At 33.2% G+C, this 14,613-nt stretch overlaps 1 protein-coding gene across 1 annotated transcript in view; it reads left to right on the top strand.

Moving 5' to 3' along the window:
• The window catches only part of LOC118745946 (protein still life, isoforms C/SIF type 2-like), a gene marked incomplete in the record, with an annotated part of 407,983 nt that overhangs the window by 293,647 nt on the left and 99,723 nt on the right, over window positions 1–14,613 (top strand). Inside the window, 1 exon segment of the mRNA XM_036479612.1 lies at window positions 1,010–1,124. Within this exon segment, the coding sequence (XP_036335505.1) occupies window positions 1,010–1,124 (115 nt within the window).

The raw sequence follows: 14,613 nt of genomic DNA, 5'->3' as shown, positions 1-14,613 counted from the left end.
GGAAGTGTCGATGGGAGTACCGTTTGCTAAGTACAAATGGTCATTGTATTAGCTCAAGGAAAGGTGAACAAGAACTAGGATATGTGCAACCTCAAAGTATTTCGTACATTATCTTACCATCTTCTTTGATAAAGTAAAGAATTGAGTGCTCCTACCAATGGCCGTTATACTTAGCTACTTCTCAGCAATACCCTTTTTTACTGCTTCAAATATTCTGTGAGTCAAATTGAGGTAGTGCAAAAAAACCAAAAAATAACACAAAACTGGCACCGTTGTGGAAATATTGCAAACTTTAGTTTACCTTTGTGATTTTATTTCCATGCGGATGATTACACTGCATATTAGTAAGAGTAGTAGGACTCGATTTGTATACATATATATTTGTTTTACATCTTTTCATGCTTCCTTGAGCATTCGTTCGAATGCGTGACAACAAGTAAGCGCTTTAAAGCGTTTGCCGTGTGAAATTTACAAGACATTTTGCCAGTCGCTTGGTCTCTTATCAACTTCGCGTGCATGCAATTGTATTGTAACTGTTATGCGATGCAACAGAACAAAAGGAAAGCGTTTCACAGAACTGCGTACATGCTTACTTGCTTTTACGAGGTGTTATCTACACAATGTATAACAAGGTATTCTTCAGCAACCCACAAAGGAAAACAACAGTGGCTACATATTATAGTTTCATTATACATATGTATGTGTTATTCATAGGTACATACATATGTGTCAGCCCGTGTGCATAGCTTACCTCTGTGCTTTTTATTAGATTTCATTTCTTTCGCCTGCTTGCCAGCTGTCGAATGCCGTCTTTGTTCTTGGCTAAAAATTCATAGAAGTTTCCTTTTCTATGTTATCATGCAAAAATAGATATATATGTATATTTTTACATACATATATGTGTGCATACATTTATGTATGTAAGTATGTCACATCTCCATACAGATTTCCGCTACCTTATTCTTCAATTGTTTTCACATTTATATGTACGTATGCATTTTCGTTACAGGAATTATCAAGGGAGACGAAATAATGGTGATCAATGCTGCTATTGTATCCGACTTGGATATGATGTATTTGGAAAGCGTACTGCAAGAGGAGCAATCACTATGCATGATGATGCGGTAAGTCGCAGTGACACATGCTCAAATGCATGTGCACAAATACATATGGGGTATTCACGAGCCGGTGCATACGGTCTAGCCTGGTGCATAGAGAGTATAAATAGCATGATTGGCTAATTTTTTTTGTTGTTTGAACACATTAAACAACAACAATCATGCTATCTGTGCACCATGCTAGACAGTATGCACCGGATCGTGAATACCCCTATACATACATAAATATTTATGTGCATTTGTGAGCAGCTGAGATACAAAATTTCGTTTAAGGTACAAAATTAATACGGGTTCCAGTCCTCGGGTAGCGGAGGTTTTTTTCTGTTTCAATTTATTTTTTTCATTGAAAAAAAATATATATATTTTTTAATTTCATTTAATTTTTAAAAACTCTCAGTTTTTCCTGTTGTTTAGCTAATTTCGTTTCTTTCTTAATTTAACTTACTCTTAATTTTTAGATTGTCTTCCCTTAAAAAGAAGAATATTTTCTCGATTTCATTTAATTTTTAGATGTAATTGCTTAGAAAAGAAAACTATATATTATTTTTAATTTTATAAAATTTTGACAAATTTATTTTATTTCCTTTTTCTGGGCATATGCTAGCTTTTGAACAGAGCAAATGCTCAAATAAGTTTTCTATCATATGAAACTGAGCAAATACTCAAAAACTTAGCAATTGTTTCAAATTGGAGCAAAGCCATTTTTTATTAATACGACATCATGTATTTTTATAGGAGGTTATTCGTTAATACTATTTCAAAACAAAGGCGTCTATTGTTAAACAGACTGTTAGTTTATGATTTTTAAAATATATAAACTTAATACATACATACATATGTACATTAAAGTGGTCCAAAAATGTATGTAAACAAATAAGGTCGCATTTTTAATGCCGCAAGCCCCTAGGATTGTTCTATACCAAAAAAAAATTATACCCCAATTTTTTATTTTGATATAAAAAAAAAATTAAGGTGTGCTCAAAGCGCTCAAAGTTTTCAATGTATTTTATATGTGGAAAAAAAAACTTTTCGTAGAAATAGTGTAGAATTCTTGAAAATCAATATTTTTCGATCGGAAAACTTTGCTTATATTCAGGAGATTGCCGGTAATAATACCCAATTGCTCCTTTAACAATTTTTTCATGGTGACTATATTTTATGGGTCATTGAAAATGCAATGGGAGGGCCAATAAAAAATCTTTAATCATAAAAAATAGTTAAATAATTGGATATCAATATTTGAATTCTCCTGAAGAGAACCACAGTTTTACGATTGAAAAATATTGATTTTCAATAGTTGTATGCCATTTTTACGAAAATATGTTTTGTTGTGAGCACTCCCTAAATATTTTTTGATATCAAAATAAAAAAATAGGGGTATAATTATTTTCGGTTCAGAACAATCCTAGGGGGTGGCGGCATTAAAATTCCGACTTTATTATTTTGGACCACAGGAGACTTCCAGTATTAATATCCAATTGTTTATTTAACAATTTTTTATGATTAAAGATTTTTCCATTGCATTTTCTAGGGGTTTTGGAGGACCTATAAAATATAGTTACTATGAAAAAATGGTTAAAGAGACAATTGCGTATTATTACTGGGAATCTCCTGAAGATAAGAAAAGTTTTCCGATCGAAAGCTGTTGATTTTCAAGAATTCTACACTATTTCTACGAAAAGTGGTTTTTCCCCCATATAAAATGCATGGAAAACTTTGAGCGCCTTGAGCACTCCCTATTTTTTTTTCAAAATAAAAAAAATAAGGGTATATTTTTTTCGATATAAAACAATCCTAGGGGGTGGCGACATTAAAAATCCGATCTTATTTTTTTTACATACATTTTTGAACCACTTTCATGCACATTTGTGTCCGCCTTACTTTTTACACTAACGAACAATACTGCCCTAGATAGATTTTTTGTCTTAAAAGTATGTACTCTGAAATATTTTCAAATTCATATACCAGAAAGACGTGCCTTAGAGGCGCGTAAGAGGTGCAAATTCATAAAATTTACATAAATGGCCCAGTTAGCCAAGTTTTGAAGTTAGAGAGTTTTTTCTGGATTCAGAAAAGTCTTTTTTTAGATATCAAAATCGTAAGTCCATATTTTAAATCAGCAGACTTTAAAATATTAAATTGGTATATGAATCGATTCGAATCGAAATAAGAACAATTGATAGAGGAGGAAATCGTTACGAAATAGCTCCTTTGATTTTTTAAGGACCACCGTAATGTACACTTGCGATCAGCTAATGTTGATGACATTTTCATCAATTTTGGCTACTTTTCTTTTGTTTATTTAATTTTTACTATTTTTCCATAAAAGTCTTGCTCATGATATAACAAACACTATATAAATCCACATTTCAAACTCAAAAAAATTCGAAAAAATCTGAATAAAATTTGGAAAACTAGATTTTTTATAATTTTTGCACAAAGTTTGAAATATGGATTTATATGGTGTTCTAAAACAATGACTATTTTAGAGTTTTTTGTTGTTTTAGAAGATTATTTATTTAAAATCTAATTTTTTGCATACTTAATAAATATTCAACAATAAGTGTTTTTGAATCGAGTTGTGTACATGTGTAAGTACATATCGCACATGTATATATGTAGATCCAAAGTGCGATCAACTCAAAAGAAAGACTATTTTTTGCATAAATCAATGCATAGGAATTACCTCAATGAATGCAGATATTTTTTGATGTGAAACTTCCTTAGCGGCGGATGGTTGGGTGGGAGTAGTTAAATTGGCAAATTCAACGAAAATTGCACACGCATTTTGCTCATAGAAATGGTTGGGACTGAATCGAGTGCTTCTTAAATGTATGCAAATGGTATCCATTTAACAAAAACATGCTAATAAAATGTTAAAGAATAAGACTTAGACAAAGACCAACACAAGAATGAAAGTACAGCTGAGTACATAAATAGATAAAGAAAAGGATGAAGGCAAAAGTAGAAATAAAAGCCAAAACAAAGATGCGTAAAATGAATGCAAAAATGAAGATCAAGCTAAGTTTATACACTTTACTTACATATATAAGGGCGAAAAACAAAGATAAATATAACAAGTAAGAAAGTCTAAGTTCGGGCGGAGCCGAACATTAAATACCCGGCGCAAGTATTAAATATGTTTTTTCACCTTTCCGAAACCTTCCGCTAGATGGTAAGCCGGGGGTGTATCAATTTTGAGTAAATTAGCGTCCTTCAATTTCGAAATATTGAAGTTTCAAGCATTTCTGAAATTTACCGTTATATGAGAAGCGGCCGTTATTTTAGTCCGATTTCAATAATTTTCAACGTTTTGCTTACACGTGGCAAGCACAATAACCACACCGGGTTTGGTACAAATTGGTAGAACGGTTACCGATATACATATATGTGATCATAAGTGGGCGGTGCCATGCCCATTTTCCAAAATTTTACCATAAACGTATTTCTTGGTAAGGAATTGTTGCAAGTATCAATTTTGAATAATTTAGCTTCAATATTTACTGATTTATCGAAGATTTTGTATTTCTCTAAATTACCGTTATATGGGATGTGGGCGTGGTTATTGACCGATTTTAAAATGTTTCGGCGATTTTTTATGCTGTACCAGGGCCAACAACTGTGCCAAGTTTGGAAGAAATTAGTGCGGCGGTTACCGAGATATACACATGTAACCATAAGTGGGCGTGGCTACGCCCATTTTCCAAAAATTTATAATATTCTTATTTTTCGTCGAAAAATTATTGTAAATATCAATTTTGAGCGAATAATCTCCAGTAGTTACTAAAATATCGCAGTTTTCGTATTTCTGAAAATTACCGTTATATGGGAAGTAGGCGTGGTTATTGAGCGATTTTAAAAATTTTCGGCCATTTAGTTTGTTGTGCCAAGGCCAACAACTGTGCCAAGTTTGGAAGAAATTGGTGTAGCGGTTACCAAGATATACACATATAACCATAAGTGGGCGTGGCTACGCCCATTTTCCAAAAATTTATAATATTCTTATTTTTCGTCTAAAACTTATTATAAATATCAATTTTGAGTGAATTATCTTTAGTAGTTACTAAAATATCGCAGTTTTCGTATTTCTGGAAATTACCGTTATATGGGAAGTGGGCGTGGTTAAAGTCCGATTTCGCCCATTTTCAATACCAACCTACCTTGGATTAAAGGAAACCTACATACCAAATTTCGTTAAGATATCTCAATTTTTGCTCGAGTTATCGTGTACACGGACAGACGGACAGACGGACAGACGGACAGACGGACGGACAGACAGACATGGCTTAATCGATTTCTTTTTTCATCCTGATCATTTATGTATACATTTGTCTATATCTATCTCGATTCGTTTTGGCTGTTACAAACAACCGTTATGTGAACAAAACTAATATACCCTTGTGCACAAGTGCGCTCGGGTATAAAGAAAAAGGTGGGGATGAGGATACCGATAAAAGTAAAGATGAAGATAGAGGAAGAAAGATTAAAATAAAGTTAATTATAAAGAAAACCCAGAGACACAGAGACTCAATCTGGGAACTATTTCGTAACTTTAGAGATTTTGGGGATTCTCGAAACTTATCGATATAATAATCGATATTTTTATCTATCTTATTGTCGATATTTCTATCGATTTTGTTATTGAAATTCTCATCAATATATTTATCGATTTTTCTATCGATGTTTTCGGAACTTATCGATATTTTTATCGATATTGTTATCAATTTTTCTATCGATACTTTTTATAGAAATTTGTATCGATAATTTTATTGATTTTGTTATCGATACCCACTATGTGACATCATATAACAGAATATGACATCACTTCACATGTCTTCACATGAAATCACATCACGTTGCATCGCATTACCTGACATCACCTCACATATGTACAGTTACGATCACTGAAATAGTAGTACGCACTTGCGAGATGCATTATGCCTTTGATGTCGCATACTACGCGATATTGGAATCAGATTTTATTTTAATTATCATCTCTAGTGGATGATTTAACTCTATGCAAATTTCAAACCGTTGAACAGCTACAGTTTAAATTTTTTAGAAGTATACCCTGTTGCGAGGGGGATTTAAGGTGAGCAGTGAAATAGTAGCGCAGAACAAATAAAGTCGCAAAACATAACTTCAATTAAAACTCTTTCGGTTTTTGGAAGAAAAAGTAAGTTTAATGACTTGGTTTGTTGTATATTATCAAAACCCTTTTTAAAAATGGGAAAACATATCAAGAAGTGAAAAAATTGGTGGATGTATATAGCGTCTTATCACGTCATCATACCTCACAACATCTAGGTGAATATATAGATGAAGAACAGGATACAAACAAAGATATAAGAGGTAAAAGTAAATATGAAGACCAAGATGAAATAATATTTATAAAAATTTTCTCTTATAAGAGCAATAGAGTATAAAGATAAAAGTAAAGGGAAAGGAAAACAGAATAACATAAATGTAATTAGATTGAAAAGGGTAGATAAAAGATAAAATATAACCTTAAGCAAATGTATAAATAGGTAGTATACAATGCAATTAACAGTAGTTGGTCTTATAACTAGAAATATGCAGTAAATTTTAATTTTCTGACAACCTTAAATATCTATGTGTGCATATTTCTACGTGCATTCATATATGCATCAGAAGACGCTCATGTACAAAGAAATGCATAATATACACATTTATCTGAATGCGTTATCAACTCGGCCAAACAATGTTAAATCGAACAAAATGTTGCAGCTGTGCAGCTGTCATTTCCTGGTATATTAAGGCTGTCTAAGTCACATGTAGAAATGTACAAATGTATATATGTATGTGCATATAGAAATATCACTGTATAAATCTGCAATGAAAATCAAATCTATAAAAGTTGTGTAAAACCAGTCAATACATCAATGTCAAAGAATAAAGGGAACTTCCTCTAACAAAATAAAAAAAAAAACAACATCTAACAGTTGTTGCTTCCTTAACACAAACCGATGCAACTGACATAAGCAACAACACCAATCAACGGAATAATGGGCAAATATAAAGCGAGACAAATGTTGCAATTCAATTGCAACTGCAATTTTTTCACTGCCAGCACAGAAGCGTTTACTATGTTGCAGAAAGTCTAATATGTGCTAGAATTTTACGTCGAAGTTACGTAGCTACATATCTATTTAGTGCTTGTTTACAAATAGAACCTGTTACCAAACCAACAAGCAGCACACTTTATCATTGAGAAAATTTCCGTTTACTTTTGTGTCTGTCTTGTATTGGGTTCGAAACGTCTTTATCATTCTGTAATTTACTTTGAAATCGTGCGCTAAGAAATTGCCATCGAAACACTAGCAACAATCTGCACTAGTGTACTCAATATTTTTCAATGCAGCGTTAATATCACTCATACAAACCTACATATAGATAACAGAAAACTTATAACATATTCATGTAAGTAACTCCTGCAGAAGTCGAGTAACGAAAGGCGCGAATCAGGTTCGAAGAAAATGTATATCTAGTAGTAATCGGCCATTCGCAGGCTAAAAAGACGCCAGGAAATTTGTCTTGAAAAAATTAATACATAAGTTCTATAATTTGAGTAACAACATCTATTAGAGAAAAAGCTTGACCAAACGCCTATCGAGTTGGATTTTTGATGTTTTTAATCCTTGCGTTGGTTAATTTTTGGTCGCAGAAATTGGTCATTTTGGCATTTCAAATGCTATATTTATTTTATATGTAACAAAGTGCTGAAATGAACACTTTCTGCGACCAAAAACTAACCAATGCAAACAGACTTTGTAGACATATTAACAGTTAAGAAACCATAAATGTTTAATTCTGTTTAGAAATGTATCCAAAGCCAATGGCTATAAATACCGGATTTTTGCACTTATCTAGTATATGGTTAGTGGTGCTATAAAAATTGATCGGCAAAAGTTGTAGGTTAGAGTTATAGCGTATATATACACATAAGGATGGTCCTTAAAATCAATAGAGGAATCCGAACTTTGCCCCCTGTGCGATACGCCTTAACCGTCTCCAATGGGGACCAAAATTTACATGTGATATCTTCGACTATGGTAGTATCGATTTTGGGTATGAGATGAAAAAAAATTAATTTTCATTTTTTTGAAGTGAAACTTCTTTTGCGGCGGTTGGTTGGTTGGGAGTAATTTGGCAAATTCAACGGAAATTGCACATGGAAATTATGCAACGGAAATAGTGCAACGGAAATGGTTGGCGCTGAAACAAGTGCTTCTTGAGTGTATGCACATGGTATGAATTTAACAAAAACTTGCTAATAAAAGGTTGAAGAATAACACTTAGAAAAAGACCAATACAAGAATGAAAGTAAAGGGGAGTACGTAGATGGGTAAAGAAAAGGAGAAAGGCAAAGGCAAAAATAAAAACAACAACAAAATTTGCGTAAAGATAAAGGCAAAAATGAAGATCAATGTAAATTTAAACACTTTAAAAAGTAAAAGTATAAACACAAAAGTAAAAACAAAGATAAATATAAAGATAAAGATGAGGATGAGGATACCGATAAAAGTAAAGATGGAGATAGAGGAAGAAAGATTAAAATAAAGGTAATTATAGAGAATAGGATATAGATGGAGACACAGAGACTCAATCTGTGAACTATTTTGGGATTTTAGAGATTTTCGGGACTTATCGATACTACAGTCGATATTTTTATCGATTTTGCTATCGATATTTTCGGAACCTATCGATATAATAATCAATATGTTTATCCATTTTGTAATCGAAATTTTTAACGATTTTGTCATCGATATGTTTATTGGTTTTGTTAAAGATATTGCTGTTATTATCGATATTTTTATCGATTTTAATATCGATCCTGTTATCGATTTGGTTATCGATGTTTTAATAGATTTTGTTATCGACTTTCTAATCGATTTTGCTACCAATATCATTATCGATTTTGCTATCGAATTTGTCATCGATTTTGTTATCGATATTTTTATTGGTTTTGTTACCAATATTATGTTGGATGTTGCTATCAATTTTGTTTTCGACAGAGTATAAAGATAAAAATGAAGATAAAGGAAAACGGAATAACATACATAAATGTTGTTAGAATTTACAGGGGTAGAGGTGGGATCTAAATAGAAAAAATACAAAAAATATAATAATATAAAGCAAAAGCAGATGTATGTATGTATGTATACATATTGGTAATTAGACAAAATAGATATGTAACGTAAGTTTCACTTCTCCAGTGTGACCAAGGCGCACTTACTTTTTTGAGTCTGCATAGAGGAATTTGAACCTTGCCCCTGTGCGAGACGCTTTAACGCCACGGTCCGATCGAGACCAAAATTTATTTGTGATATCTTCGACTATAGTAGCATCGTTGTAGGGGTTGGGGCTTAAGAAATCTGATGTAAAAATGTGATTTATACATTTACAGACTACCCTAATATACATACACTGCCCCAAGAATATATGGACAAACAATTGTTTGCACATTTTGACATACATTACCCTCTATATTTGTGCTTTTTAGCTAAAATAACATACATATCTATGAAGCTTTATGGCCGTAGGATCTAGCTAACATTTTAACATTGAATTACGGCAAAACAAAAAAAAAATGTCAATGTTATTGTGGCTTATTAACAATTTATTTTTAATATTTTTATTGAGCTTTGTACCACGATTTTTTATTAGGAAAAACTTTATGTCGCCTATTGCAGCACTAGATAAATCTAGCTTGGACTTGGTTACAGTAGATTATATAGCCAGGAGTGCTGCCTGACTCCCTAGTAATTAACCGCTCTTTCTTTTCTAGTACCATTATTATTTAGCATCCTACAGGCTTTACAGAACTTCAGCCTGAAATGTGCTAACACGGTTTGCCAGCAGAAGGGATCGATTGATACCAAGCTCCTCGGAATATTCCCCTGTCCCTACACCGCAGTCCATCCTGGACCCGTCAGTGTAGATACAGACGCGCCTTTATTCGTGTCTAGTGACGATACCTTACTTTGCAATGATTTCTGCTTGTGCCCAGTAACACTTTAAGGCAAGTCCATTGTCATGAAACCAATTCTACGATTTCTACTTGAATCGCCGCTATTAGAAGGGGTAGCGACTTTTGGCAATAAATTTTGCCAGTAAATATTTAATAGGACTGAACAAACATATTTCATGAGTGCGCAAACATATACATATACACGCAAAAACCACACATAAATACATACATACATTTTTCGTTCTTACGATTGTGCAAATGTATAAACGTATGCAACTACATAATCCCTAAGGAACTTCATAGCTGCAACGCTTGGTTACCAAGCCTCTCAATTATTGCTACAACGACTTTATTGCTCCCTTGTGACTCAACAATGGACGTGAGCATGTAATTTTGTTTTTGCTTGCTAGTGTTAATAGTCGCTATTGATTATTTAATAAAATTCGTTCACGCGATTGTGTTTGTCCGTGCACATCATAAAATTCTTATTAATTGTGCATAATATTTCCTAAGTATCCATTGGAGAAACCCAAGATGCTTAAGTGGCGAAACTTAGGCACAAAGATATGAATTAATTACAAACCAAATGAAATACTTTACCACATTGGATGTAGTTGTTTAAGTGTGTAGCGAATTTCGACATTACAAAGTATATTTGTGAATACATTTTAATATAGTGAACAATTTTCCCTCCCATTCAATAGATATGTAAGCATAAGTACGTAGGGTAGCTTTTATATCCATCAGTCAAGAGGGTGTGGCACCTCCCACACAAACGGTATTTTTTATACTACATATCTCTAGTAGTATTTGTGGTAGAGAACTGGAACGTGCTATGGAGATATGAAAAATCACTCCATACTCATGGAGGAGGATTGCCACCTGCCTAAAAAATCAATATTAGCTTGGATTAAGGGAATTCTTTATTTGAAATTTATGTGACAATATGCCCTACAAGACGCGATTGATAGAAACTCCAACACATTCACAACGAAAACTAACACATATACAAAATCTTATATGCCAGTTTGGCTCTGTAGGGAATGACTGTCATTTGATCGATCAAGTGAGTGTCAATGCTGATCGAAGTAACGGTAGTTGGTTGCCATAGTAACCACAAGATTAACTAGGGCTGCATTTTGTGCTCAACAAATGTAGTTGTACCTGCCAAATAATGTCGAGTACTGAAGTACTTGGATATAATTTTGAACTTAATTAGTTTAATTTTAATTTTATCATTATTCGACCCCGCTCATAGCAAAAGTAAGTAAAAATAAAAGTTTTCATTGTGGTATGACATTGTTTTTATATATAAACGTAATAAATAAAACCGTATTATAAAGTACTTGGTACTGAAGGAGTTCAAATGCGCACATCAACAGAAAAAAGGAACACGCAAAACGAAAAGATGCTCAAAACTTAAAGTGATGTGGAAAAATAAAGATAAGTTTTATAAAATATTTCATTTAAAATGAATAAAAGAGCTTTTAATACCGCCATGAGCAATAAAAACGGAGTTACGAATCCAATGTTGAAAATTGCATCGCATCGCTAGTTCTCTACCACTGCAGTCCTATTGCGCTGTGGATTTAATAGAAACAAAATTAAAAGATCCAGCGTATGCACAAGCCATGATAATGAATTATATTATGGAATACATATTTCACGTTCTAATTGCTGTACATAAATTTTTCAAAGGTCAATTACATTTATCAAAAATAAAAGGTGTGTCTGAGGACGTAGCCAGCGGTATTAAACATTCATTTTCGGACGAAGCATTGCCGCAGCTTAACTGTGACGGAAGAGAAAACCACTAAACAAACCTATACTGGTTGACACAATCCTACGAGGTACATGTACACTTATTAGGGACACAACAAGTTCTGAACATTTATTTTTTCGTTATTTATTTATAACTATATACCTATATATAAATCTTTTTAACATACTTTGTCAAAAATTCTCAAAAATCGACGCAAGTTCCTAAATAAATGGTCAAAACTTATAAATAAATAGTATCCCTAATTATGTGGCCACTACCGTATACATATGTACATATCTTTTAACAATGCAAATTTTTTGATAATCTATTTCAGTCCACTTAGATGCATTTAAAAAGAAAGGTCCTGTTGAGTTCGAAAATGAAATCAGGAAGACAATTGAGCTCAATGCAATGTATAATATTAGGATATTAGATTTAAGTATGTACATATGTGCGTTGGTGGCAAAAATAATAGAAACGCCTTATTTTGCTTAATTTTTGGCCACATTTCCTTTGTTTATTAATGTTTAATGTACTGTGCTTAGGGTAATGTATTTAGCTTCTAATTTGATGTAATGTACTTAGCTTCTAATTTTTTGACGATCAATAATTAGTTCATAAGATTTTATGAAAATAAAAGAAAAAACAAGTATTACATGTGTCATTAATGATAGATTTCTATATCGTGGGAGAGAGATCAAACTAGACGAATTTTTACATCAACTGTGAGTAATCAACAATGATATGAAAACATGACAGACCTGATGTGTCATGATTGATCGGTTATTACATCAAATTTGATTGCACATTACTGACTTATAGTTCTATCAAGGTTGATCACTCATAATTGTCGAAGATTTACATCACTGATGATTAAAATTTGAAGGCCGAACTCAAAGGGAGTAAGCAGTCTAGCAATATGCCAGAACGTATATGTTAGAAGGAGATGAAGAATCACACGTACACAAAAGTTTCCATCAGATTTTTCACACTGCCCTTTAGAATTTGATAGAAACTTGTAGGTAGCCAGTGACAGAAATCTCTATCACTCTTGCCACTCAAATGATTTGTCAAATGATAGTCACTGTTCTTGCAGGGTGGGTATCCGTATTCAGGGGCTGTGGCTTGAAAATATTTTGAAAATGTTTGCCAGCTATTTTAAAAATCGAATTTAAATCAATTATTGCCAAGCGATATGAAAAATTCAAACATGGGTGTCAAACGAAAAAATTATAAGAAACATTTAGTTTAAACATTTATGGCCTTATTTATAAAAAAAAAAAACTAGCAGACCCGGCGAACTTCGTCCCGCCCAAAATTTTCATATATTTTATTGAAACTTTTTGGTCCAACATTTTCACCAACAACTCGCGTTTACGATTTTCATTGGCACATTCGTCTTCTAAGATTATCGTTTGGTGGTCATTTGCCGCTTTAAATAACCTAAGGAAAGTGTTATATCCGTGAAGAAGTTCTTGAAATTCTCCAGTTGTTCGGCATTTCATAGCACGGTTATTCGCAAAGCGAAATAGATTTTTTTTCTCTTCACTCCCAGGCGGCAACAATGACCCGGTTCTATAGTGAATGTCCTAGAAGCTTTACAGTATGGTTGGTGGCAATTTCAAAATCCGTGCGAATCATTGTTCTACTGAAATGCAATATACATATACTTATTTCAGACGAAATACCTTAAAAGTTGGAACGCATAATAATATTGGAAAATCTCATCCATTGGGCGTATCGCAACGCAGGAGCGTTCGATATACTCAATGGTGCAACAGGTCGATTTAATCTGACCTTCACGGACCCTTTTCTCACTTGGCTATTTTTAGTAATAGCTCGACTTCAGCACCACTTGGCTTGCAATAGTATTGCATACATATTTAAAACATTAGCCAAATCGGATCATAAATAAGATTTTTAGTAATAACTCAACTACAGAGCCAACTGTCGGATTAAATTGTGAAACTAAACCATCCAGAGACCCACTCAAACACACAAAAAGTTTCGTTAAAATCCGTACAACCATTTAAGAGGATTTCACTCACAAACACACCTACAACAGAATTAAAAAATACATTCAAAGATAGCTAAAGGTCGGTACGTTTGTAGGCCTCACACCCCTCTTCAAATAGCTCAAATTTTTCCTCAAGAGTTGATTGCGTATATCGCCGTACCAAGTTCCAGAACTATACCATGAACACTTGCAGAGATATGCAATATGAAAAATTTGGTTTGTATGGAAGATGCCACGCCCCCTTTTCCAATAGTTCCAATTTTTCTCCAAGAGTATGCGATTTATTTCGTACATCTCCATACAAAGTTCCAGAACTCTACCAAAAGATTTCCAGAGATATGCAGTATGAAAAATTCGGTTTGTATGGGAGATGCCACACCCCTTTTTACAATAGCTCAAATTTTTCTCCAAGGGTATGCGATTGATTTCGTATATCTCCATACCAAGTTCCAGAACTCTACCGTGCACACTTTCAGAGATATGTAGCATGAGAAATTCGGTTTGTATGGGAAGTGCCACGCCCCCTTTACATATATATTTTTTTTTAGTCTAAAACCATCCTTGGGTCACGTGCGGCAGGTGGCAGTTTCAAAAAAATCGGTTCAGCCGATCTCCTCAGCCTTACGAAAACTAAAAAACGGCTTTCCAAATATATTTTAGTTGAGATATATTATATATTATAATTATATTTTGACAGTATCCATTGTTTCTGATTGGCGCAAAA

Source organism: Rhagoletis pomonella, unplaced genomic scaffold, assembly GCF_013731165.1.
Source record: "Rhagoletis pomonella isolate Grant_MI unplaced genomic scaffold, Rhpom_1.0 Rhpom_scaffold_00010, whole genome shotgun sequence".
NCBI classification, from domain to species: Eukaryota; Metazoa; Arthropoda; class Insecta; order Diptera; family Tephritidae; genus Rhagoletis; species Rhagoletis pomonella.
This window is presented reverse-complemented; position numbering and strand designations above follow the sequence as displayed.